The following is a 25,250-nucleotide window of genomic DNA, read 5'->3' as shown; positions in this document are numbered from 1 at the left end:
GAAGCCAAAGAGAAAAAATACCAGAGATGTAGTGTCCCATGACACTGGTGAGCCCCTGGATTCAGTTTTCCTGAACTGACCAATCCCCGACTTCTCAGTTATTTTTTTTAAAGTTTATTTATTTATTTTGAGAGAGCAGAGACAGTGCGAGTTGGGGGAGGGTGCAGAGAGAGAAGGAGAGAGAGAATCTGATGCAGGTCTTGAACTCAAAAACCATGTGATGACCACCTGAGCCGAAACCAAAAGTTGGATGCCCAACTGGCTACGCCACCCAGACGCCCTGCTGATTTCTCAGTTATATGGGCCAATAAAAACTTTACATTTGAAGTTATAGCCAGTTTAAGTTGATTTTCTGTTCCTTACAGTTAAAAGTCAGAAGTACACTGGCAAGTTTTAAAATGTCAAATAAACTCTATTTTTATTCATTAGATTGTCAAAAATTAAGTTTCACAATATCAATGTTAGCCAGTGTATAGCAAAACATGATATGTCATAATAATGTTGGTAGGAATATAAATTGGTATAAATTTCTCATGGGGCAAACTGGTAATATTTTTAAAAATATGCACTTGCTTTTGATCCAATCATTCCACTTGGAGGAATTTATAACATGGACAGAATCAGATACAAGGATATTTGTATTTCTCACAGCATTGCTTGAAATGGCAACAAAACAAAACAAAACAAAACAAAACTAGGTGTAGTCTAACTATCCAATAAGGGACTATTTATTTATTATTATTTTATTTACATATGTTACCTTTTTTTAAATATGAAATTTATTGTCAAATTGGTTTCTATACAACACCCAGTGCTCATCCCAACAGGTAGGTGCCCTCCTCAATGCCCATCACCCACTTTCCCCTCCCTCCCACCCCCCCATCAACCCTCAGTTTATTCTCAGTTTTTAAGAGTCTCTTATGGTTTGGATCCCTCCCTCTCTAACTTTTTTTTTTCCTTCCCCTCCCCATGGTCTTCTGTTAAGTTTCTCAGGATCCACATAAGAGTGAAAACATATGGTATCTGTCTTTCTCTGTATGACTTATTTCACTTAGCATAACCCTCTCCAGTTCCATCCACATTGATACAAAAGGCCATATTTCATTCTTTCTCATTGCCAAGTAGTATTCCATTGTGTACCTAAACCACAATTTCTTTATCCATTCACCAGTTGATGGACATTTAGGCTCTTTCCACAATTTGGCTATTGTTGAGAGTGCTGCTATAAACATTGGGGTACAAGTGCCCCTATGCATCAGGACTCCTGTATCCCTTGGGTAAATTCCTAGCAGTGCTACTGCTGGGTCATAGGGTGGATCTATTTTTAATTTTTTGAGGACCTCCACACTGTTTTCCAGAGTGGCTGCACCAGTTTGCATTCCCACCAACAGTGCAAGAGGATTCCCGTTTCTCCACATCCTCTCCAGCATCTATAGTCTCCTGATTTGTTCATTTTAGCCACTCTGACTGGTGTGAGGTGATATCTCAGTGTGGTTTTGATTTGGACTATTTAAATAAATGGTGATGGGGTTCCTGGATGGTTCAGTTGGTTAAGTGGCTGACTTCAGCTCAGGTCATGATCTCACCAATTCGTGAGTTTGAGCCCTCGTCCGGTTCTTTGCTACTAGCCTGGAGCCTGCTTAAGATTCTGTCTCCCTCGCTCTCTGCCCCTCCCCCACTCACACTCTGTCTCTCTCAAAAATAATTAAATGTTACATAAATGATGATATACCCATACTGCTGCATATTATGCATCTAACTGAAAAGGTTGATTTGAAAAAACTCCAAGATAAATTCGTTCAGTGAATACTGAGTGCCTACTATGTGTCAGAAATTACTCTAGGCCCTATAATAAGATAAATGAGGTTGCTGTTTTCATGAAGCTTGTATTCGTGTGTGTGTGTACATGTGTGTGTTTTTAGAGCAGAAACAGATGGATTCTAAATAAACAATTAGGTAAATGAGAAAATACCAGAGATAAGTGCTCTACTGACAATTAAAACAGAATTAATAGGATAGGAGCGCCCGGGTGATAAGCAAGGCATCTCTCAAGGAGAACCTCTAAGCAGAGATGTAAATACCCAGAAGGAGCTGGTCAAATGCAATTCAAGAATGAGAATTCACGACAGAGGAAGAGCTGGTACAAAGGCCTAAGGTGTCCTGACTGACATGTTCAGGGAACAGAGAGACTGTGCCTAAAGTACAGCGGACGAGAGGAAGAGTTTAGGAGATGAGGTGATAAAATAGGTAGAGGCATATCATATGGCTTTGTAGATCAGGGAAATGAAACATATTTTATGGTAAGTGAAGGGGAGAGTCAATGAATGCTTTTAAGCAGGACAAAAACAAGACCTGAAGTAGGCTTTATAAAGATAACTCCAATGGTTGTGTGGAGAATGGATTATAGGTAATAGTAAATTATTATTATGAGTACCAGGGTTGAAAAAGGCCATTTGCATCATAAGCAATTTCAGCATCACAGCATTATCAATAGTTTTCTTTCTTTTTTTTTTTTAAAGAGCTTATTTATTTATTTTGAGAGAGAGAGAGAGAGGCAGATCGAGAGAGAGAGAGAGAGACAGAGAGAGAGAGAGAATCCCAAGCAGACTCCACGCTCGGCACAGAGCCTGACGTGGGCCTCAAACTCTCAACCATAAGATCATGCCCTAAGCCAATATCAAGTGTCTGATGCTCAACTGACTGGGACACCCAGGCACCCCCAATGGCTTCCTAAAAATCTTATAGTACATATGCAATTTATTTTTGCTTAAGTATTCAGAGAAAAAATTTTTGAAGAATATACATAAAACGACAAGTGAGAATAATGGAGATTTTAGTCTTCCCTAATCCCTTTGCACTGTTTGATTAACAATTTGGTTTATAGGGGCACCTGTGTGGCTCAGTCAGTTAGGTGTCTAACTTCAGCTCAGGTCATGATCTCATGGTTTGTGAGTTTGAGCCCCACATTGGACTCCATGCTGACAAAGTGGAGTCTGCTTGGGATTCTCTCTCTCTCTCTCTCTCTCTCTCTCTCTCTCTCTCTCTCTCTGCCCCTCTCCCCACTCATGCTCACTCTCTCTCAAAATAAATAAATAAACTATATTAAAAAAAAAGAATTTGGTTTATCCCATGTATAGAATGTTAGGGGCTTTTTTTCAATTATATGACCCAGAAAACATTTAAACTTCTATAAATTTTAATCTAACTACAATAACTTTATATTTCAGCCAGCAAACGATAAAGAGCATATATTTCCAAATATAAATTCCTGTTTTTAATTTTCACTGATATTTGAATCACCATATATCAAATCTTCACTAGTTAAAACAAAGTTAATGACAACATGAAGAAAATAAGACAAATCCAGAAGCTGAGATGTCTATAAAAACACTGGAACAGTCTCTTCGATGACACAATATCATGAAAAAAGTGGGGGGTGGTGCTGGTTAGGAGCTATTTTATTCTAAAAGACACTTGAGAGACATAAAAATCAAGTGCAACGTGAGGTCCTTGACTGAATCTTGGCTTGAAAAAAACAAATTTTAAAGGTATATGGGAGATAAGTGGGAAAATCTGATTTAAAGCGCAGTGTTAGATAATGCTAGGGAGTTTTAACTGTCTGTCTTGTATGGGGTGATGATGGTGTTCTGGTTATGAAGAAAAATGCTTTTTTCATACTAAAGTATTTATGGGTAAGGTATGATATATCTTTAATTTACTTTAAAATACTTCAGCAGAACAAAAACAAAGCTAAACGTGAGTAATTATAAGTACTAAGTATATTAGTAATAACTAAGTGTATTAGTTATTTTTGGTACTTTTATTTATGTTCGAAAATTGCTATACCAACAAGTCAAAATAAAATAAAGCTTGCTTGCCACAACGAAGCAAAATCTTTCAAACTCACACTAAGACCTTTCCATTGTGGTTATGCTCTGCGGTGTTCTTATAGCTAAGAAAGTTTTTAATACAAACATTTTCGGGGCACCTGGTTGGCTTTGTGGTGGAGTGAGTGACTCTTGATCTCAGGGTTATGAGTTTGAGCCCCATGTTGAGTGTAGTAATTACTTCAAAATAAAATCTTTAAAAAAGAAAAGAAAAGTTGTACTTCTAATGTGTGAAAATGTTCTCTTAAACAGATGAAGTCTCCCCTTCACAATTTTCTGCACAACATGGCCTCTCATCATCAGGTAAACTTCAGCTGTTCTCTACACAACTCCCACATCCATTCCTAATAAACAGAACCTGAAGTACCGAAGCACTGATAAGTATGTGTTAAGACGTATATTTTGCTGGCTATACTTGAGTGCAATTCCCTTGGTATTTTTTTCATAGGATGAATAAACATGACTAATTACATTAGGAAGAGAGAGAGACTTTGAGCCAAAGTTGAATTTTGATTAGCAAAATTGATTAGCATATTCACAGGTCTGTCAGTTCCACACAGGACTGAAGTCTTTGGAGGTGGAGAATGGCTCCCTCAATGCATTTCTTTGCCTCCTCTGCTCCTATCACATGGCTGTCCATAGTGTAGGGCTTTTAGGAAAGGTGGGGGCATCTAAAAGATTTATTACATACTAGAATTTTTTTATTATTAAAAAACTTTTTTAACGTTTTATTTTTGAGAGAGAGAGAGAGAGAAAGAGAGAGAGAGAGAGAGAGAGAGAGTGTGTGTGTGTGTGTGTGTGTGTGTGTGAGCAGGGGAGGGGCAGAGAGAAAGGGACACATAGAATCCAAAACAGCCTCCAGACTCCGAGCTGTCAGCACAGAGCCTGACATGGGGCTCGAACTCATACCACGAGATCATGACCTGAGTCGAAGTCAGACAATCAACTGAACCACCCAGGTGCCCTGTTTTTAGTTTTTTTTTTTGTTTGCTTGTTTTTTTCAGTATATTCTATTTACCTATTGTAGGGAAATAATAGGTAACAAATGAAAGGAAATGCAACTTATAAAACCGATGCAATCCATCATAAAGTTGTGAGGATAAAATGAGAAAATCTATGTAAAGTGCTTAGCACAATGACTACATAAGAAGTGCATGTCAAATGTTGGCTGTTATTATCATTACCCCAGGATAATTCCTAAGAAAATTATTTTAAATATCTTAGTGAAAAGTAACCAATTTTGACATAAAAAAAACAATGGAGGCGTAATTAAATATCCTAAATCTTCATGTGTCAGTTCTAAAGGCTTTCTAAGTATTAAGTACTAGGATAATGATGAGCCTACAAATTAGTTTCAAGACCATCTCTACTGAAAATTCTGTTTTAGCGGGAGAGAAACGTTAAAGGAGATGGACTCTGGCCTAGTTTTGTCTTAATAATGCTGTGCTTCAGATGCGACCCCAAAGGGCATAAGCAGGCTCTTTTCCTCTCTACAGGTAGTATTCTAAGAACATACACTGCAAAAGTGCTCCTATGGTTCCCAGTTCCTTCTCTAACAGCTTAAAGTTTTCTTTTCTTTTCTTTCATTTTTCCTTCCTTCCTTCCTTCCTTCCTTCCTTCCTTCCTTCCTTCCTTCCTTCCTTTTTCTTTCTTTCACTATTCATCTATTTATTTGACAAGTAATTTTACCATGGGGCTCGACTTCATGACCTTGGATCAAGAGTTGCATGGGGCACCCGGGTGGCTCAGTCAGTTAAGCAACCAACTTTGGCTCAGGTCATGATCTCACAGCTTGTGGGTTCGAGCCCCGCGTCGGGCTCTGTGCTGACAGCTCAGAGCCTGGAGCCTGCTTCGGATTCTGTGTCTCCCTCTCTCTCTGCCCCTCCCCTGCTCGCGCTCTGTCTCTGTCTCTGTGTCTCAAAAATAAACACTTTTTAAAATAAATGAACACCTTTTAAAAATTAAAAAAAAGAGAGAAAAAAATGTTGCATGCTGTACCAACTGAGCCAGCCAGGTGCCCCTGACAGCTTAAAGTTTTCAAAGCAGGACAGGCTCTAGCACTTTCTTCTCTTTCTCTCCCTCTCTCCCTCTTTCTCTCTGAAGGGGTCGGACAATTGGCTAAATGGGAAGGAACTAGAAAAGAGACTAGGGGACGTTTAGCATAAGCTGGCAGAGCATGGGACCGGTTTGGGACTTCTGTGTACATCCTCAGAGCTCCCTGTCACTCTATTACATACCTCCAACAAATAGTGGAGATAAAAGTGAACAAAAAAACACCTCACTATTTCTGGTTGTCACAGTGCCTATGAACCAACCTTTTTCTTTGTCTGAACTTAGTTGGTTCTTTCTTTCAGTTAGAAGGAAAAGAACATAATATGCCACTGGGTAAACTAAAAATGAATATAGATTCTTAAGGGTATGAACCAGTTCTTATTGTCTTTTTTAAAAAAATGTTTTATTTAGTTTTGAGAGAGAGAGAGCACAGGCAGGAGTGGGGGAGGGACAGAGAGACGGGAACAGAAGACCTGAAATGGGCTCTGTGCTGACATCAGTGAGCCTGATGCTGGGCTCAAACTCACAAATCAAAACCATAAGATCATAACTTGAGCCAAAGTCAGACGCTCAACCATCTTATCGTCTTCTTATCTCCAGTACTTGGCACAACGTAGGTGTGCAATAAATGCTTGTATAACGGAAGAGCAAGTACATGAATAGAAATATAAATTCAAATAAACCCAATTTTGAAATTGGTGCCTTTTTTGCATTTCCCCCCTTTGCAAGTTATACCCTCAGGTTGGATTATTCCATGAGTTTAAAACAGTCTCCAAATACTGCCAATCAATACTCCGTCTCAAAATAGTACCTCTCCTTCAACAATGCAGTATGAGCAAGTCTAACAAGAACAGTTTTCAAGTTGGGGTATACTAACGTTAAGGTGACATTCGACATATATTTAGAAAAGTATTTCAAATTTGGCAGTAGGTTTTTGGCGGGTTTTGGTATAGAATTAAATTCACACATTCACATTTTTATCTTCTGCCAAGTTTTATAGCATCATAGTCAGCTATTAATACACCCAGTAGTTTTGCCCATTCTTCAGGTTTTGTTGTTAAAACCTAAGCATTAGTGAGATTATATATTAAAATAAACAGAACGAATTTCATTTTAGATATTGTTAACTTAAGGTGAAAAAGAAAAGATAAAATAACGATAGAAACTTGTGCCACATTGCTGAATGGAGCACCCCCCACACCTAACAAGGTAAACTCTCTTCTATATGGCATATAGACATTTGGCTGTACTATCATGGATGGACGGCTGAAGAGTATTCACACTTCAGCGCGTTCATTTGCATTATCACATTTCAAAGCCTCGAGGCATTATCACTTCCTTTTTTTAAGTGGCATAATAATTTGGGAAAATGGTTATGCTTATCATCATCTGTCAGTCAAACAATTCCTGTGTTAACAAAATATATTTTTTCCACTCAGTGAATGGGTGTGTGTGTGTGTGTGTGATGTCTTAACGCTCATGTCAATATTAGCAGGACTTGGCTTTGTGATGAAACTATTTCATTTATCAGAGGGCATGACTGGGAAATAGGAAAATTCCATTTACACTTTAATGAGCAGAGACTGTGTTTCATGTCAAAGCCATGTAACCACTGTAATTTAAGAGCAAGGTTCGTGTGAGTGTATGTGAATAACTGAATCATTAGCATATATCATGTTTTAAGATAGATTTCACCACAACGTTGCATCTCCATAAGGAAAATTTGTATACATGGAGGGAAAAATTGTCACACCCACTACTGGTTGAGTGCTGAAAAGATAAGTCAATGACACATTGTTTCATTTGCTGTCCATCATGCCAACCAATAAACATAACCTCTACCTTGTACAGGTAATACATAAAACTAGAACCTGTGAAGGCTAATCAAAACGAGGGGTCTAATAAATTTTACTGATAAAGAACTTTCACTGTTCCTGTGCTCTTTGTTCAATTAATTGGGTTAAAAGAAAGAATATGAATATTATAAATGTCATAAAATATTTCAGTCTAAATAAATGTGCATCTCAAGTTTCAATAAACATTTAACTTCAGTATCTGGATGTTTAAGGTTTTGGTAATTTGACAATTTAAAGAGATGAAAAGCAATTACTTTCTGCATGAGAATATCACTTTGCATCTTTTTTTTTTAATGTTTATTTATTTTTGAGATAGAGACAGGGTGCAAGCAGGGGAGAGGCAGAGAGAGAGAGGGAGACACAGAATCCGAAGCAGGCTCCGGGCTCTGAGCTGTCAGCACAGAGCCCGACGCGGGGCTCAAACCCACAAACTGCGAGATCATGACGTGAGCCAAAGTTGGACGCTTAACCGACTGAGCCACCCAGGGTGCCCCATGACTCTGTATCTTATTAAAAGGTATTGCTTTTTATTTTATTAGAACAAAATTAAATCAAACCATCTTTCTCTCTATTTTTTTCGATCGTACCGAAGACAGTGAGCCCTCAGCTGACAGTTATAGAAATGAGTTCTGTAGCTACCACTGAATGCTACCCGTGTGCTAGATATTACGCTACGTGCTTTTCCTACATTAGTGCGTTTAATTCTTCCAACAACCCTATTATGTAAATAGTACTGTGTTCATTTTAAAGAAGAGGAAAAAGAAGTCCAGAGGGCTTAGGAATTTGTTGGAGGGGGGCTCTCTATGAAAACAAACCTATGCCTATGAGCGTAAGATGAGGGGCAAGGCATAGGAAGCCCCTGAAACATGAGGGGCCTTGAAGTTTAAGCTTCATTAGCTTTATGGCAAATTTATCTCTGATTCCACCTGATGTTCATCTATTAAAATTGTATGCGTGTAATAAAAACCCATTGCCTATTGGCTTTTTTCCCCTCATAACAAGTGAATATTCCTCCAGGGTGAGGACTATACATTAAGGTCCTCTTAGCACCTTGCAAAAGCTCCTTTTATATAGTAGCTGTGTGCAAACAAACCTGTAATTTATTTGCTACTCTCTAGATTATAGAAGAGAAGAAACTCAGATACAATGTACTCGACACTTTGTAACAGAGAGCTGACCACAACTAAGTCCTCTTTCTTTAGGGAATGGAAATCCAAATTCCCTTTGGTCAACTTTCACCTCATCATTCCCTGACAGGTGTCTTGTGTGATCCTGACTCTACCTTTGACTCCAACCATGGGAAATGACTGGCTTATTTCATCTCCAGTGAACATATTCCCCTCCCTGTTAAGCAGCACCAATGAGAAATAAGGAGACATTTTCTGGGATTTCTGGGAAAGAAAAGTTTCTTCTGTCTTCCATGAGCGCTACTCGGTGAGATGCTTTCTTTTCCTTTGGGTTGTATGATGTGAGGTCTAGAACAACTGACACAGCCATTTTAATACTTGAAGGGGAGTACTTGGAGCTCTTGGAGGCCACTCAGTGGAGATGAACTTTGAGGCCCAAGTGGGGAAGGCAGAGCCGAAGAAGGAAAGAACCAAAGAACCTTTATTATATGTATCACTGTTGAAGATCTTGCTGAAAACCAAACGTGCCTCTGAATTTTCAGTCAGAACACTTATTGTTCAAGCCAATATGAACTGGGTTTTCTCAAACTTTCATTCAGAAGTTCTGACGACATAGAATTTCATGAAGCCAGTGTAATGTGGGATTATAAAGAAAGAAAAAAAATTCAATTTTCTAGGGATTGTATATTTCACAGCTTATTTTTTTAACGTTTATTTATTTTTGAGAGAGAGACAGAGTGCGAGTGGGGAGGGGCAGAGAGAGAGGGAGACACAGAATCTGAAGCAGGCTCCAGGCTCCGAGCTGTCAGCACAGAGCCCGATGCAGGGCTCAAACCCACAAACTGCAAGATCAGAGAAGCTGTGAGGGGTTTCTGGGTGGCTTAGTCAGTTAAGCGTCCGACTTCGGCTCAGGTCATGATCTCACGGGTCCGAAGTCGGATGCTTAACTGACTAAGCCACCCAGGAACCCCTCACAGCTTCTTATGTTTTTTATACAATAAAGAACATGAAAATTATTTGGGGCTTCAAAGGTGCTTACTGACGGGGCGCCTGGGTGGCTCAGTTGGTTAAGCTGCTGACTTCAGCTCAGGTCACGATCTTGCACTCTCTGAGTTCAAGCCCCACATCGGGCTCTATGCTGACAGCTCAGAGCCTGGAGCCTGCTTCAGATTCTGTGTCTCCTCCTCTCTCTGCCCCTCTGTCTCTCGTGCTGTCTCTCTCTCTCTCTCAAAAATAAATAAATATTAAAAAAAAAATTTAAAAAAAGGTGCTTACTGAAACCAATTGTAGAATTATTCACTGCTAGAAATTATTCCACGGGTCCCAATCTTTGTTTAGGAACACTTCTTTTGCTTTTAGAGACCTTTTAGAAGGTTCCTGGTTAATAATATCATTCAGATATTCCAATTCTTCCTTGAGCTTTTGAAGATTAACAAATTCTGTATTAAATATTTCATTTGTAGTATTGATTATACCAATAAGACTTTCATGTCCTTCTTAATGGTCATCTCATTACAATTGTATTTCACTACTAGTAGTTTGTCCTTCCAATTATAATATTATACTTCAAATGTCACTTTCCTATTAGGTATATAAAATATTTTCATACATTAAAATCTTGTTTATTAATGATTTTTATACAGGATAGTTTTGGGTTTCTAGTCCATTTGTAAGAAGTTCCTATTAAGAAATTCAATGAAGCATGGGAATGCAAGAGTAATTTATTAACACATCAGGAGTCTTTAATTTGCTAACATTTTCCTATCATGTTTGTCTGACAGAATATAAAGAACAAATTACTAAAGCATGGAACATAGCAGAAAAAAAAGCTATCTATCTTTTAAGAGCTCATAGGTTCAAATGTTCGCAGCACGAAGGACTCCATGCTTGCGAACGTATAGTTAGTATTCACGTCACCTTGTTTGTTTACCTCTTCTACTTATTTAACATTACATACAATCAGGAGAGCACGTGTGAGTTACAGAGGGAAATGCTCTGCCAAAAGGAACGCTAAATGAATCAGCACTAAAAACCTGAAGAATGTTTACATATTCTAGTTACTTTAGAAACAGTGATCTCCTCATTTATCTCTTTTTTATAGGAGCAAATTAAAAATCTATAATGACTTGCAAATATTTTACCATATGCCATCTCTAATCCATATTAATTATAATGAAGGCTATATTTTCTTTGGTTGGGATAGTGTTTTAAGAACATTTGAGTCCAATGTCTTCAAGTAGTTAAGCATGAACTCTCCAATTTGGTCCAGTCCCCACTCAACCTATTGTCAGAAATGCTGGCCTCAGATTTCTGGTAACTACCTGAGTTTTCATCTCAGCTCTGGACTGGACTCTTTCCAAAAAGCGCTGAGACTAAGTCTGTTTTATTAACTCCTGTACACTCTTTCATGCAGTACAGTGCTTGACATATAGCAGGGGTACGATAAACATTTGTTGACTGAAAAATGAATACATAAATGGAGGAAGTAAAGGGAACTTAACTGAGAAGCTTCCTACTGCCGTAATAGTCCAGTTAATTTCAAAGCAAAAGACCCTCTTGCCCTGTTTTTAAAATAATCTTAAAAAAAAATCTAAAATAGGCAGAGTGGTAGTCAGCTTTTGAGGTTTTAATACTGCATATCATACTACTTGACAATCTACTATGAATTTTATTGTATGTGTATTTTAATAGTGACTAGCATATAACAGCCACTTGAGTCATGCTAAATAAAACATATGCAGACAAGATGGTGTAAAAGAACCATTTTGACGGTTTTCATCCTCACACTGATGAGTTAGTTTGGTTTTGTTTCACACCCAAAGATTACACCACAACCTTGGCAAGTCATGTCAAAAAATGCATATCCTCACACATTCTAATGCTAACATGAATGTAATAGCATCTCTATTTATCATCAATATCTGAAAGATAATTCAAAGTATATGACCTCTATCAATGATTTACTACATTATCTTTAGACATACGGTGTTAGCTAATGTTGAAATGCCAAGAATTCTCCTAAGTTCTTTACACTTACTAACTCATCAAATCCTCATAACACATCTATTATTATTGCCCCTATTTTACAGGTGAAGAAACTGAGGCAAAATGAAAATTAACCTTGTCTAAGACCCTGAAGCCAGTAAGTTGGCAGAATTAGGATGTGAACCCAGGCAGTCTAGCTCCGGGGTTCCCTTTCCTAACTACTGCCTATTGCCTCTCATGTAGTTCTCTGTAAAATATATCATACCTTATCATTCAATTTTGCAGACAATGGTTTCATGATTCAGATACTTTATAACTATATTTGCTCCGGGAGGGCAGGCCCCATGAAGTACACTGTTTCTATCTACCTGGGCCTGAATAATTACTCGTCCATGGTAAATGATGCAAGATTTTTGTTCAGTTCATTTGGACTGGAAAAATTACTATATTTGAGACCATATTAGAATTAAATTGCTAGCATTTTGTTTTCTCCCAGATGTGTGATTCTCAGTAAGATGTTGGCTAACTCATCTCTTCAGGTCCCTTTCAAACCTGTAACATCATAACTAAAATTAGCAATGAGGTAGCAACAGAGATTCGATAAGGAGGTCACACAAAACATAAAAGAACTAGAGAGTGAACGACAGATAAGAATGTGCAGATATTTGTACACTGGCTTCAAAAACAGGCTAAGAAATATTGCATGTATGATAATAATAGCTAACAGTCACGAAGTGCTTCAATGTGCCAAGTACCAGTGTCACATTCTTTAAATGCATGTGTCATTTGATCTTAGCAACCGTGTGGCTTAGGATGGTACTATTCTCGCATTACAAATGTGGAAACCAAGGCTAAGAGAAAGTGACATCAGGTCACACAGCTAGTAAGCCGTGTAATACAGAACTTCAACCTCGTAGGTCTAGTTTCCAAAAGTAAGAAAGGAGGCAAGAGAAGGTGTGCTGAGTTAAAAACTATCTGTGGGATCACTCTCAAATTGGCCACAATGCATGTTTCCCTGACTTGCAGGGCTTATGCATCTCTTGCTGAGCCCCTCAGCCCTCCCTGCACCCAAACCAAACGCACACACGTGTGACCCCTAACCTGCTGCGGGATGCTAAAGCGGACAACCAAGAACGGTAGAGGGGCGCCTGGGTAGCTCAGTCGGTTCAGCATCCAACACTTGATTTCGGTGCAGGTTGTGACCTCACGGTCCTGAGATCAGGCCCCACGTCAGCTCTGCGCTGGTCCTGGAGGCTGCTTAAGATTCTCTCTCTCCTTCTCTCTTTGCCCCTCCCCTGCTGGTATGCTCGTTCATGCTCTGCTCTCTTTCTCTCTCTCTCTCTCTCTCTCTCAAAAAAAAAAAAGTATGATAGAAAAGAGAGCGAAATACAGAGTGAATGAGCTGAGGCTTAAAATGGCTGAAGTGTATGTGTAAACTTTAGGGTCTGGCTCTGACATCAGCTTAGGCTCCAGAGAAGCATTTTGGGGCTTAGTTCCTAATTTTTCACTGCACTTCAAATAATTTAGTAACCCACTGAAGTTTTCTCTGGATAAATGAGGTAAACTAACCGAAAATTTGCTTTTTTATTCTTATCCACCATTATGTATTTTTTCTTGCCATTTTTTGGGGCCAAATCTTCTCTCTTGTATCTTAACAGATCCTTGATAAATTACTGTGCCCTACTTTTTCTCACTATTATGTTTCCCTACATAGCGTGTGTGTGTGTGCAGATGGTCAAGATGATATGTCTTATCACCTAAGAAATATATCATAGAAATAATTTACCATAATATTTTGTTCTAATTTCAGGTTTTTTTTACCTTGACCTTTGAAACCAAGGATATGTGAGCAACCTCTCCTTACATCTGCTTTTTCTCAAGTATGCATTTCATTCTGTCTATGCTAGTACTAATTTATCCTCTTGCAGCTTAGTTCCTATGCTAAGAATTGATGTGCTTCAGTCACAGACCACAAAAGAAGATGCAGGTTTACTTCTTACAAATATACCTGGTAGGAACGCTTTTAGAATAAAGTCTTATGAAGAAAATTAACAAAGTTACCTTTGATAGATCCCTGAAGTTTCCTGGGAGAGTCAAGTCCAATTCTTCTGATTCGTAGTTTGTTAATACCCATGGAAACACAGGATATTGGTTCAGGTCATTATATGTTCGTCCTAGCAAAGAAAAAGAGAAATGAAAATCTGTACGCACGAATTGCTTATGAAATCGTTTCTGTTCTTATATAAGGAAACTATTGGATTTCAGAAAACAGTAACTTGTTTATTGAACTGCGTCTTTGTTTAATAAAAAGCACTCTAGCAACAATGTGTTTCAAGTGAATTCACTCAATAATAATTAAGAAACGAGTAACTAGAATGACTTTTCATAATAGAAGCTTGTGGGAGAGACTGTTAGCTGTTGATCGTCATTGATTTATCTTCTTGGACTAGACCACATTTCTCAACCTTCCTCACAGGCAGCTGTGGGCATGGCACTCAGAGGTTTGAATCTATAGAACATGAGCAGAAGTGATTTGCCCCACTCCTAGTCTTGACCCACTACAACCCGCCGCCACACGGGCGCCTCCCTTCTCCATTGCTTCGCTGCCGGCTGTGATGACGATATGACCGGCCTGAAGAGCAGAGCCCTCCCTCCCTGCTGGTGAAGATTCCTAAAAGTGATCATGGATGAGGTCCTCCTGCCGACCTGTACATTTGCAGGTTATGTGACGGTATTCTACTCCAATGACTATCTACCTAGAAATTATATTGCCAGTGTACAGAATGCTACGTTGAGCTTATACCAAGGGTTCTAAGGATCACTTGAGAAGGGCTCATGGGAGTACTCTGAAGCCAGAATGAAAAAGCTCAGAGGCAGATGTCGCACACATTATGGATTATGTTATTTCACTTTAGGGGACAACTGCTGGACCTTTGGTTGGGTTTGCCGTTTATTTTTTCCTAGAATGACTTACGAGTTTCGCTGAAGCACAGCGGGAAGGTGGAAAGTTTAGGGAAAGCACAGCATTGGCTTGCCCTCATAAACTGGTACTGAAATAACATGTGAGCAGAGGGAATTAAGAGAATCGCTATTAAAGAAACGGGGGCCAAAGAAAACTTCTGTTGGACAAGTTTTTGTTTTGTTTTGTTTTGTTGTTGTTGTTTTTTTTTAGGTAAAAATATGTCATAATCTGATCATGGGCAACTTTCTAAACTTCCATTCAAATTCATACAAAAGAGTGATTTCACCAGTACTTCGTGATGGTTTACATGGATGTAATATAATTTATATCCATTTGTATGGATTTCATCCAGAATGCTTTAGTGCACACACCACATATAGCACGACGGTAACATAGATATGCATACGTTATCTTGTTTGTCGTCAAGAATTGTCATTAAATGATACCTACTTCCTGCAGCAATTGGTAATTGTGATTGTGAAATAGAAAAAAAAAAACAACGAACTATAATCCAAGGGAGAACTAAATGTGCTATTGCAAGCATCAGATCAAACTAATTCATTCATTTCATACACATTTTACTGGGTGACTATTTTACCTGTGAATCTATATTTTACAACAAAAATGACACATTGTTTTAGGTGTGTGCAATGATGTCGGTACGTGTTATAGACGTAGGTGACCTGTAGACAGCACTTCCCTGGAATGAGGTGAGGGGCAGGTTCGGGCTCCCCTACCTTCCCCCACCACAGCACTCACACAGATGTAAGTTGCCCCTAATGCACGTTTACTTGTCTGCTTCCCCATTACTCTGCACACTCACGAATGTAGAGTCTAGGGTTGTGTTTCATTTTTAATCTCAAACACACTGTTTGCCAATAAATGTCTGTGGAAGGAATGAATACACATATGATAAAAATGGCATAAAATGAACCAAATTTTAAAAGGTGAACAAACAGCCAAGTGAAAAAGGAAAGTTGCAGGATGGTCTCTTGGCGGATGAGGACCATGCAAAGGCAATGCACTACATACGAGACAGAGTGACATGGTGAACCATGAGGAAAATGTCTGCAGCTAGACAGCTCGGCCAATGAATGCACCTGTTTTATGTTTGTAAGTCTACTGGGAAGAATAATACTGATGAGAATAAATAAGAATTTGGAACCTTTATTAAAGTCTTGTGCATGAACATTTTCTGCCAAACCAGTATCACTGCAAAGTACAAAGTATAAAAGTATAAAATTTTAAATGTATTATTGACAGCTCGTGTATATGTTAGCCTAGGACACCTGATTACTATCCATATTTTTTCCTACACGTGGAATATAGAGAGAGAGTCCAGATCGGTTAAGCAGAGCTATTTCTGGGATTCTAACTGGGCCCATGGCATATTTAAGGCTCTGTCGTTTTCTGGGTTACCATTCTACTTAAAAATCTGTCGGTTTCAATGAAAAGTAGGTCTTCCACTAAATGAGTGTATTTTCATAGAATAATGTTGCTATTATTTATGTAACATACATTTATATTATTCATAAAAATGAATTAGTTGAAAGTTAGATATTGTAATTGTTTTTAAATTTTCTGATAAAGTTTTATACCATATACACTAAGGGGAAAAAAAAACTTCTCAAGATAAAAATAAATAAAAAGCCAATTTCTCTTGACTCAATACTTAAATGTTATCATATAAATGCAAACAGCATAAAAATAGAGACCATATTTGAAGATATCAGTGTTTTAATAAAAATGACTTTCTAATATAGGAAATGATAGAACAGTATTTCTGGAAAAAGAACAAAGAAAGCAAGCATTATCTTTAAAATACACACACAACATTGATGGATGCCAACACTCACAGTTTATGAAATTGCTCTCTGCAACATGTTTTGTAATTCACTTTTAATGATCTTTGGAAGGTTATTTCAAAATAAATTCTTAGGAAAATTTAGCAATATTTAAATTACGAAGGCTGATAGCACCATTTAAATTCTAATAAATACAAAAAAATTTTATAAATAAATGTACTTATACAGTTATAGTCAAACCTTTTTAAATAAAAATTTTCACATAAAAGCCTTGCAATATGGATAGTCAACATATATTTTTTATTTAAATGAAAAATGTACAATGTATTTAAAAATCACATGGATGAAAAAGAATAATTAAATGGTACTTTGGGATTCTGCATTCATGAATTAGCATGTTACTTAATTATTTTACTAAACACCTTAGTGAAACAAACAAACAAACAAACAAACAAACAAAAAGACTTTACTAAATTAAAAAAAAAAATGAAATGTTTCCAAAGTAATACCTATTAGGTTCTGGCACTTGGAGGAACCTACTTATCAACTGTTCTGTTTTTTTGTTTTTTATATTTTGGGTTTTTTTTTTTTTAAGGACAATTGAAATTTAGTAAATAACCTTATGCTGTAATTGGTGGGGTTCTTTTTTTTCCAACAGTGGTAGGTGCTGATTTTTTTTTTTTACTAACTATGCTCATAAGGTTTTATCTTAGAAGATGAATATTAAATATTGCAAGCCTATGACACTAATCTACTCAAACAATAAAAGTGAAGCACAGTAAATGAGATCTCAGAAACACTGGATATGTTTCTTCATTTAAAGAAAAAAACTTTTTAATTAAACCATCCAATTTAATGTTTTTATATGGCACTTTAGTTTTGAAGGTAAAGTGATCTAGAGACAGCTGACAAAGAAATTATAACTGCAATTCCTTGGTGAAAATGTTAATGACAGCAAAATATTGTTTAATTAGATGATTGCAGCATCTGGATTAACACTCTTTAAGAGCGATGTTCCTGTGCTTGTCTGCTTCTTCACACTTTACAGACATTTTGTCATCTCTAGGTCATTAGGAAAGAATTTTTAATGATTTTTCTAGAAGCAAGCAGTTCAAGTTACATCTAATTAGATGACAATAATAAGCCCAACACATGCAGTAGCTAAATATATACATAATTAACCAGGGAGGGCTTGTACATCACAGAGTAAAAAAGTGGAAAATGCTAAACAGGAGAAAAAGGTTGGGGTTGGGGAAGTTGTGCTGAATTCATTAGCTGATCATATGAAACACAACTCGAAAACCTTTAGAAAAATCCTCAGACCTAACAGAATCATTTAGACAAAGCTATGTTAGCAATCACTCTGCTATTTTCTTAAATGCAAGAATGCCAGGTTTTAACATCTTGTTCATGGTAGTATCTAATAAGGTATAAAATGAGGCATAGGTTGTATCTTTCAGAACACAATGAACAGAAATCGGGTCAACTCCAGGAATTAAAGGTGGAAACCATATTTTATTTGAACTCCAAGCATTATTAAAATTCTTCTACATGTAAAAAAAATAAAAAAGAAAAGAAAAAATTCTTCTACGTAAATCTTCCAAAACTTAATGTTCCTTGAAAACAAAACAAAACAAAACAAAACAAAACAAAACAAAACCACGTGTTTCAGAAATAGTTACATAAATTATACCAGAGTCCTGAGCTGGACTTTCATGCAGTTTTAAAAATCATGTCTTCCCAAGAACATTTAATGAAATCAAAAAAATAGAATCCGAACCTGCATTTGTAGCAGGTTCCCAATGAGACAGGCACACATGGAAAAAGAAAAAAGAAAAAAGCCACCAAAATGGTTAATGTGATATATACGGCTAGGCTTATGAGTGAGTTAATTTATATTTCCAATTTTCTATAATGAATATTTATTAAATTTATAAGGAGAACAAAATAAAGGCCATGAAAACATCTGTGAGTTTTTAGGTGTCTTTTAAAAATAGTATGTTTTCAGAATTTTTGATAAACTTTTCATGTAAAGTATCTTTACAAAACTCACCTATATATAATAAAATGTGTGCTTATTTATATGCAATTATGTATATATACATGTATCACATGAGGGTCTAAAAAATCTAATAATGCATTAATACTAAGACACTGTTGCTGTATGCTTTATACAGAATCTTATTTTTAAAAGCATCTTGAAAGGAGAAAAGCAAAATTGGCCAAGTATGACAGACCTCAAAATATGAAGAACAAGAAATGGGGCATAAATGTATTATATATGTCATGCTAAAACAATATTTTGGAGAAAAAAGGTTGAGTCTGAGAGTGTAACACAGGAACCAAAATGCTTTTTTACAGGAAAAGTAAATTTACTAAGTCACATTAGCCTGTATTTTTAAAAATGTGAAGCCAAGAAAGATTGTTTCTTCTTTCCAGATTCCCATCCTGTAACTTTTCTACTTTATTTTTCATTCTTTTAAGTTTATGTATTTATTTTGAGAGAGAGAGAGAGGCAGAGAGAGAGAGGGAGAGAGAGAATCCCAAGCAGGCTCTACACTGTCAGCATAAAACCTGATGCAGGGTTCGAACTCACAAACCTGTGAGATCACAACCTGAGCCGAGATCAAGAATCAGATCAAGTGTTACCCACTGAGCCACCCAGGCACTTTGTATATCTTCTCTTTAATCCAGGAAATTTAAAGAATCTCTCATCCAGCAATTCTCGTAAATTCATATAACAGATCACACAATCGAGCAAAACACTTGTAAAGCCTAAGTATAAATCAGTTCAATTTAATGGGTATTTACTTAGCAAAACTTGCTTTTTTTCTGTAGCAATCTCATAATCTCATTAGAGAGATGAAATATACACATAAAATGCTAAGGACAAATTAGCATAAATGCCAAAATATATGATATAGACAGTGCTATAGAAGATATGAGTGCTATGGAGGATTAATACAATTATCTTCAGGTATATCTTTTATTTATTTTTTTAAGTTTATTTACTTTGAGAGAGACAGAGTGGAGGAGAGCAGAGAAAGAGAATCCCAAGCACGCTCCATGTTGTCAGCATGGAGCCTGATGAGGGCCTCGAACATACGAACCGGGAGATCATGATCCGAGCAGAGGTCAAAAGTCAGATGCCTAACTGACTGAGTTACCCAGTAGCCCCTCTTTAAGGGGTATATCTTTTAAGGAATATAGAAGTGGTGCAATGGTTTTCAAAGTGTGGGCCCTAGACCAGTGGTATAAGCATCATCTGGAAACTTGTTAGGGATGTAAATTCTTGAGCCCCACCCTCAAGCTACTGAGTCAGAAGCTCAGGGGATGGGGTCCAATGATCCTTGTTTTAGTAAGCCCTCCAGGTGATTCTGAGAACCACTGGTATCCTGGAGGATGCTGGCTTGGTGGCCATGTTGCTGGTGTTGACCGTGTGGCTGGTGGTGCTCGGCCAAGTCCCTCTCCAGGAGTCGCCAGCATCAGAAGAAAGCCCTCTCACGCAAGATCCTGTCTCCTTCCCAGGAGTTTGCATCCAGTGATAGCAGTGTGGAGGAGGTAATGAAGGCCTGGCCACCTTGCTTCAAGGCAAGACAACTCTGAACTTCTAGCTCCTGTCTCCTTTGCCTTTTCCGCACTGCCTTGGGCTTCAATTTCTCTTTCTGCTGAGTTCCACTTTCTCCACTCCCCTACAGACGTGATTGCAAAGGTACTTTCCAATAAACTTCCTGCAAGCAAGTCTCTGTCTCAAAAAGGGTTTCTCTGGATCTGAGACTTAGCTGAAAATAATACCAGGTTCTACATCAGAAGTGATAATTGCACGCCCGGTTCTAGTGCTAGAATATCAGTATCTGCAAAACTCATGGCCACAAATAAACTTTCAAAGCTTATTTTGATGAAATATAAAAGAAAATGATAAAATTATTGCAAGTCTTTAATTATTTAGGTTTTTAAGCATTCAATAGAATAAAGCTGATGACTTCAGAGGAAATCGAATGGTGCCATGAATATCTGGAAGCAAACTTGTTAAGGGAGCTGTGGAGCCGAACTACTTACATCAGAATTCTGACTTTATCACTTGTTAGCTCTGTGACTTGGGCAAGTTATCTACCTTCTCTGTACTTTATTTTCTCACTTGTGAAATGGGAATAAGAACAGAACCTAACTCTTAGGGTTACTGTTACATTTAAATGAGTAAATACACATAAAGTACCTATAAAAATATTTGGAACATTCTAAATTGCTCAGTAAATGCTAGCAATTGTTTATGGTTTCTTAATTATAATATTAAAGAACTATTTCCAAAAGAAACCATAACACTGAACAAAGAAATAATAAAAATATTTATTTTTTCTGAAGCTTGATATTAAGAATAATTAAAGAGATGTTCTAAAAAAGGCATTTGTAATACTATCAGCCAACCATGTACTGGCTTTGGATTACCCAGGAAATGAAATACAATTTGTCAGTAAGAACACTAACATCCTTTCAAGAAATGATAAATCTTAAGTTTCAATCAATGGCCTTAAATAAGTATTTATTGAACAACAACTGCATTCTCAAAACCATGTGACATAACAACATGATTATTTAGTGGAACCCATGTTAGTAAAGTGATACTGACTCAATGTAACATCTTTACAGCTGCCTTATTCTAGGATCCATAGAGAACTCTGAAAAATGTTTCAATAAGAAGAAATGAATGGATACATTTTCCTCCACAAATCAGAAACATTGGCAATTCTAATTACTTCCCTAACAAATACTCAATTTGGCTTTAGTGAAGCATCTCTATAAAACCATCACCCAAATCTTCAATGCCAGTGCTCTGTACAAAATGGCACTCCTACTTAAAACTTGAGGATGATGGCCAGGGAAGAATTAGCAGGACTGTATCCAAGGAAAGTACCTCAGGATATTTACATTCATAGCTTTTTTTTTTTTTTCAATTGTCATTCCAATTCCACTTCTGTATAAAGATTCATGTTGCCTGGATAATCATCTATCTAGACAAAATCCTTTAAGAGCTAATTCAAAGTCCACCTTTTCTAGGAGGCTTCCTTTGAACAGACTATCTCATCCTCATCTGCCACTTTTGTAAACTCTTAACGACTGTTAATGGCACGTAACTGCATGATTTCTTATATATTCTAACTGTTTTTGTATGCAAATATTGTTCTGTTAATTAGATCTTAAATGGCTAGAGCAATGGTGCTCAAACTATATGTATCAGAACCATCTCGAAAGCTTACTGAAATGCAGATTGCTGGGCCCACTCCCCGGGCCTCAAATTCAGTAAGTCGGAGGAGTCTTCTGAGAATAGTCACCTCTCACAAGTCTCCAAGTGACACTGCCAACCACCAAACTAGAGCACATTACAGTGATTTCTCCTTCTTGTACAATGACACTCTACATGGAGTCATGCACTTCTCGCCTCCCCCCCCCCCCCCCCCGCTCTTTTTGCCATACCTACTGCCTCCTTAACTCTTCTAATACAACTCTTCACTCCACATCTTCTTTTCTCTTGGAATGCCCTCTGTTTACTTTCCAGTGACTTCTTATATTATACTTTTCAATTTAAGTGTTACCTATGAAAAACTTTCCCTGATCTCTTAGTTACAAGTAATGCCTTCTAGTTCTGTGACCCCAAATGGCTTTGTATGTTCTCTTGTTCTAATAATTATCACTTTTTCGTGGAATTGCTGGTGTGCCTATGTTTCGCCAACTACGCCATCATCTTTTCAAAGGCAGAAACCACACTCTAGTTTCCTCTGCAGTGTCAGAACCAGAGTGTGTGTTCAGCGACTATTTACTAAAAAACTGAACACATTGGCTTCGTATCTAGAGACCTGTAATACACTCCTATCAACAGCTCTCCCTAACCGTAGGCTATCTCATTTCCGATTCAGGCCATACATCGTCATCAGTTTCATTTTCCTAAAACTCTGTATTGTGTCCCTTTCTACTCCAAAACCATACTGACCTCTTAAGAGTCTAAGATCAGGCTCTTTACAATCTGGCTCTTACCGATAGCTCCAATATTCTCTGCTCTGAGCCAAGATACGATACCCGTGTCCACTGAACACATCACATGTCCAACCGGCAGAAATATTTGTAAAGCTCTGCTCTTTTTTTCCTCCCCAGACAAACACATCTTTAAAATTCCTCCACTCTGCTTAGCTCTCAGAGCATTCATTATTTACAGCACTTATTCAGCACTTAACATCAGCTGTCTTAAAATGCTCTCTTATTTATGTATAGTTCATTTACCCATCCAGTTGTAAGTGCTCTGAGCTCCTAGTCCCAATTTTATACTTCATTTTATCCTGCCGTCTACAACAGACGGGCTTCAATGTTTAGATATGATCATTATAAAGGAAAGGGCCAATAAATTCTTTTTTAAAAAGCCAGTGGCCTATACATTCTTTATGTCATCAAATGAAACAGACCCCAGTGATTCAAAAGAGAGTAGAATGACACTGAGACATCCCTTAGGATCTGCATGCTCTGGCTCAGAAACCCAAAGACTGTCCCAACCAGGAAAAAAACAGTGTCTGTATTGCTCAGGTATAGCTTACAGATGGGAACACAATGTTATCTTATCCAGACTGCAATCTTTCCAGAGCTTGACAGAGAAAGAAACTCCCAGACAGCAACAGGCATGGGGTAGGCAGTGGTTATAGGCGGTACTGTACCATATTGTGGGAAGTGTATCTGACATCAGTGAAATGTAGTGGGAAGGGATGGAGTCTAGAAGAGTCCTTTAGAACAATGAACTAGACCACATTGCATCCAGAAAGACAGCAAGAAACCCACCTTAGAATGGCAGAACAGTTTAATATAAATGCCAGCTCGACTGGAAACTGAACTGTGAGTGAGGTATATCACCCTGTCTTCCAGTTTTATATACAACAGCTCCAAATAGTTAACACAGCCAAGGAAAAAAATCTTATGCCCATCCATGACATATGGTAGACAATTAGCCTTGATAGATCTCTCAAGCATAGATAACAGAGAAGCCTAACACAGGGAATATGGAAAAACACCGCAGAAAAATGTAAAGAGACCAAACATTATCCTAAAAATCAGGTAAAGATCCATGTAGCTGAAAATGATGTACTGCATTAACAAGGAGAAAATTTTAGTAGAGTTTGAAATCCTTCATAATATGCAAAATATAGGGACTCCAAAAAATATGAGTTCTATAAGAACATAGATTCTGGGTAGTAAATCATATTGACAAAAATAAGCAGTGAACAAGAAGTAAATTGACCTTAAGTTCTTATATAGGAGTAATTAAAACTGCTGATTCATATTTGACTTCAAAAATAAGGAAAATATACTTTAGAGGGTTTTTAAAAATGTAAACATATCTCTAGGAGAATTAATAACAGGATTCCTACAGTCACTAACAAATGGGAGAAATTTTATAAGGCCAAAGAAAAACAAAAGAATACAAAATTTTTTTTAAATAGTATAAAATGAGACAATATACAACCAAACGTATCACTTGATACAACAGATGTAAACAGATTAAATATGGTTACTGAAAGAGCAAAGTCCAGGACAGGGTTACAACCTGAAACTCCATCTATGCTCTAGGACAAAGTTGGCACACCTCAGATTCTATCCTTCTTCTCTTTGGCACTGAAGCTTCTTTCTGCTACATCATGCGGTTACCTGCCTATGCTAGTGAAGGTTTTTATATTTCAGATATTTAAGTTCACTCTATCTGTACATGGACACGATATGTGCCAATTAAACAGTATAACCTGTTTCTTGTATCTTTAAGGGAGCAAATAGGTTTCTTTAAGATATAAACATCATGTTTACTGACATATATATGTGTATATACATGTATATACACATATATATTATATATATGAAAGACATCATGAATATATCATGAAGGTACACGTAGAGGATGGAGATGTGTGTATACAATATACAATAAAATTTAATTTACGTAATAGACCTTTGGTTGTACCTCTAGTATCCTATTCACAAAGGCATTACATTACAATATGTATTAAATGATTAAAATGTAAAAACATTTTCAACAACTTTTTTATCCCTTTTGTTCATAAATTGTGTTCTCTTGCCTATCTAATATATATCTGCATCACCCATATTTACTATGTGTAGCCTATAGCATCCATATTCACACATATGTGATTGATTTAAGAAGAGTAATATTACACAGTTATCCTTTTTAAGCAATTATTCAGAGAACATGTCTCTAAATTCATGGTTCTGAGCCTTCATTCATAATAGAACAAGAACCAAAGGGGAGCATATGTGTTTATATAGTTACTTCAATTCATGTTATTCTAAGAAGTTTTTGCAGAGCCTGATTTATAGAGGTAAACTTTTTGTAATTCAACATGAATAAGGGCTTTTGGAACTTAATTTAGGAAAAAAGAAAGAGGCACTTAAATCTCATAAATATGTTTAACCACAGACAGCCAATGATTTAACAGGAAAACAAAGCCACTGCCTTCTTTTAATTCGCAGGCACAGTACTGCTGAGGTTGATGGCAGTTACTCATCATTTAGAAATGCAATCTGATTTT

General features: G+C 37.2%; 1 protein-coding gene across 11 annotated transcripts in view; it reads right to left on the bottom strand.

Annotated features, from left to right (window-relative positions):
* Positions 1-25,250, bottom strand: part of NBEA (neurobeachin) — a 676,718-nt gene that overhangs the window by 91,792 nt on the left and 559,676 nt on the right. For all 11 annotated transcript variants that reach the window (XM_053214308.1, XM_053214315.1, XM_053214324.1 and 8 more), the window contains one exon: positions 13,969-14,081. In XM_053214308.1, the coding sequence (XP_053070283.1) occupies positions 13,969-14,081 (113 nt within the window). The remainder of the gene's footprint in view (positions 1-13,968; positions 14,082-25,250) is intronic.

Source organism: Acinonyx jubatus, chromosome A1, assembly GCF_027475565.1.
Source record: "Acinonyx jubatus isolate Ajub_Pintada_27869175 chromosome A1, VMU_Ajub_asm_v1.0, whole genome shotgun sequence".
Taxonomy (NCBI): Eukaryota; Metazoa; Chordata; class Mammalia; order Carnivora; family Felidae; genus Acinonyx; species Acinonyx jubatus.
This window is presented reverse-complemented; position numbering and strand designations above follow the sequence as displayed.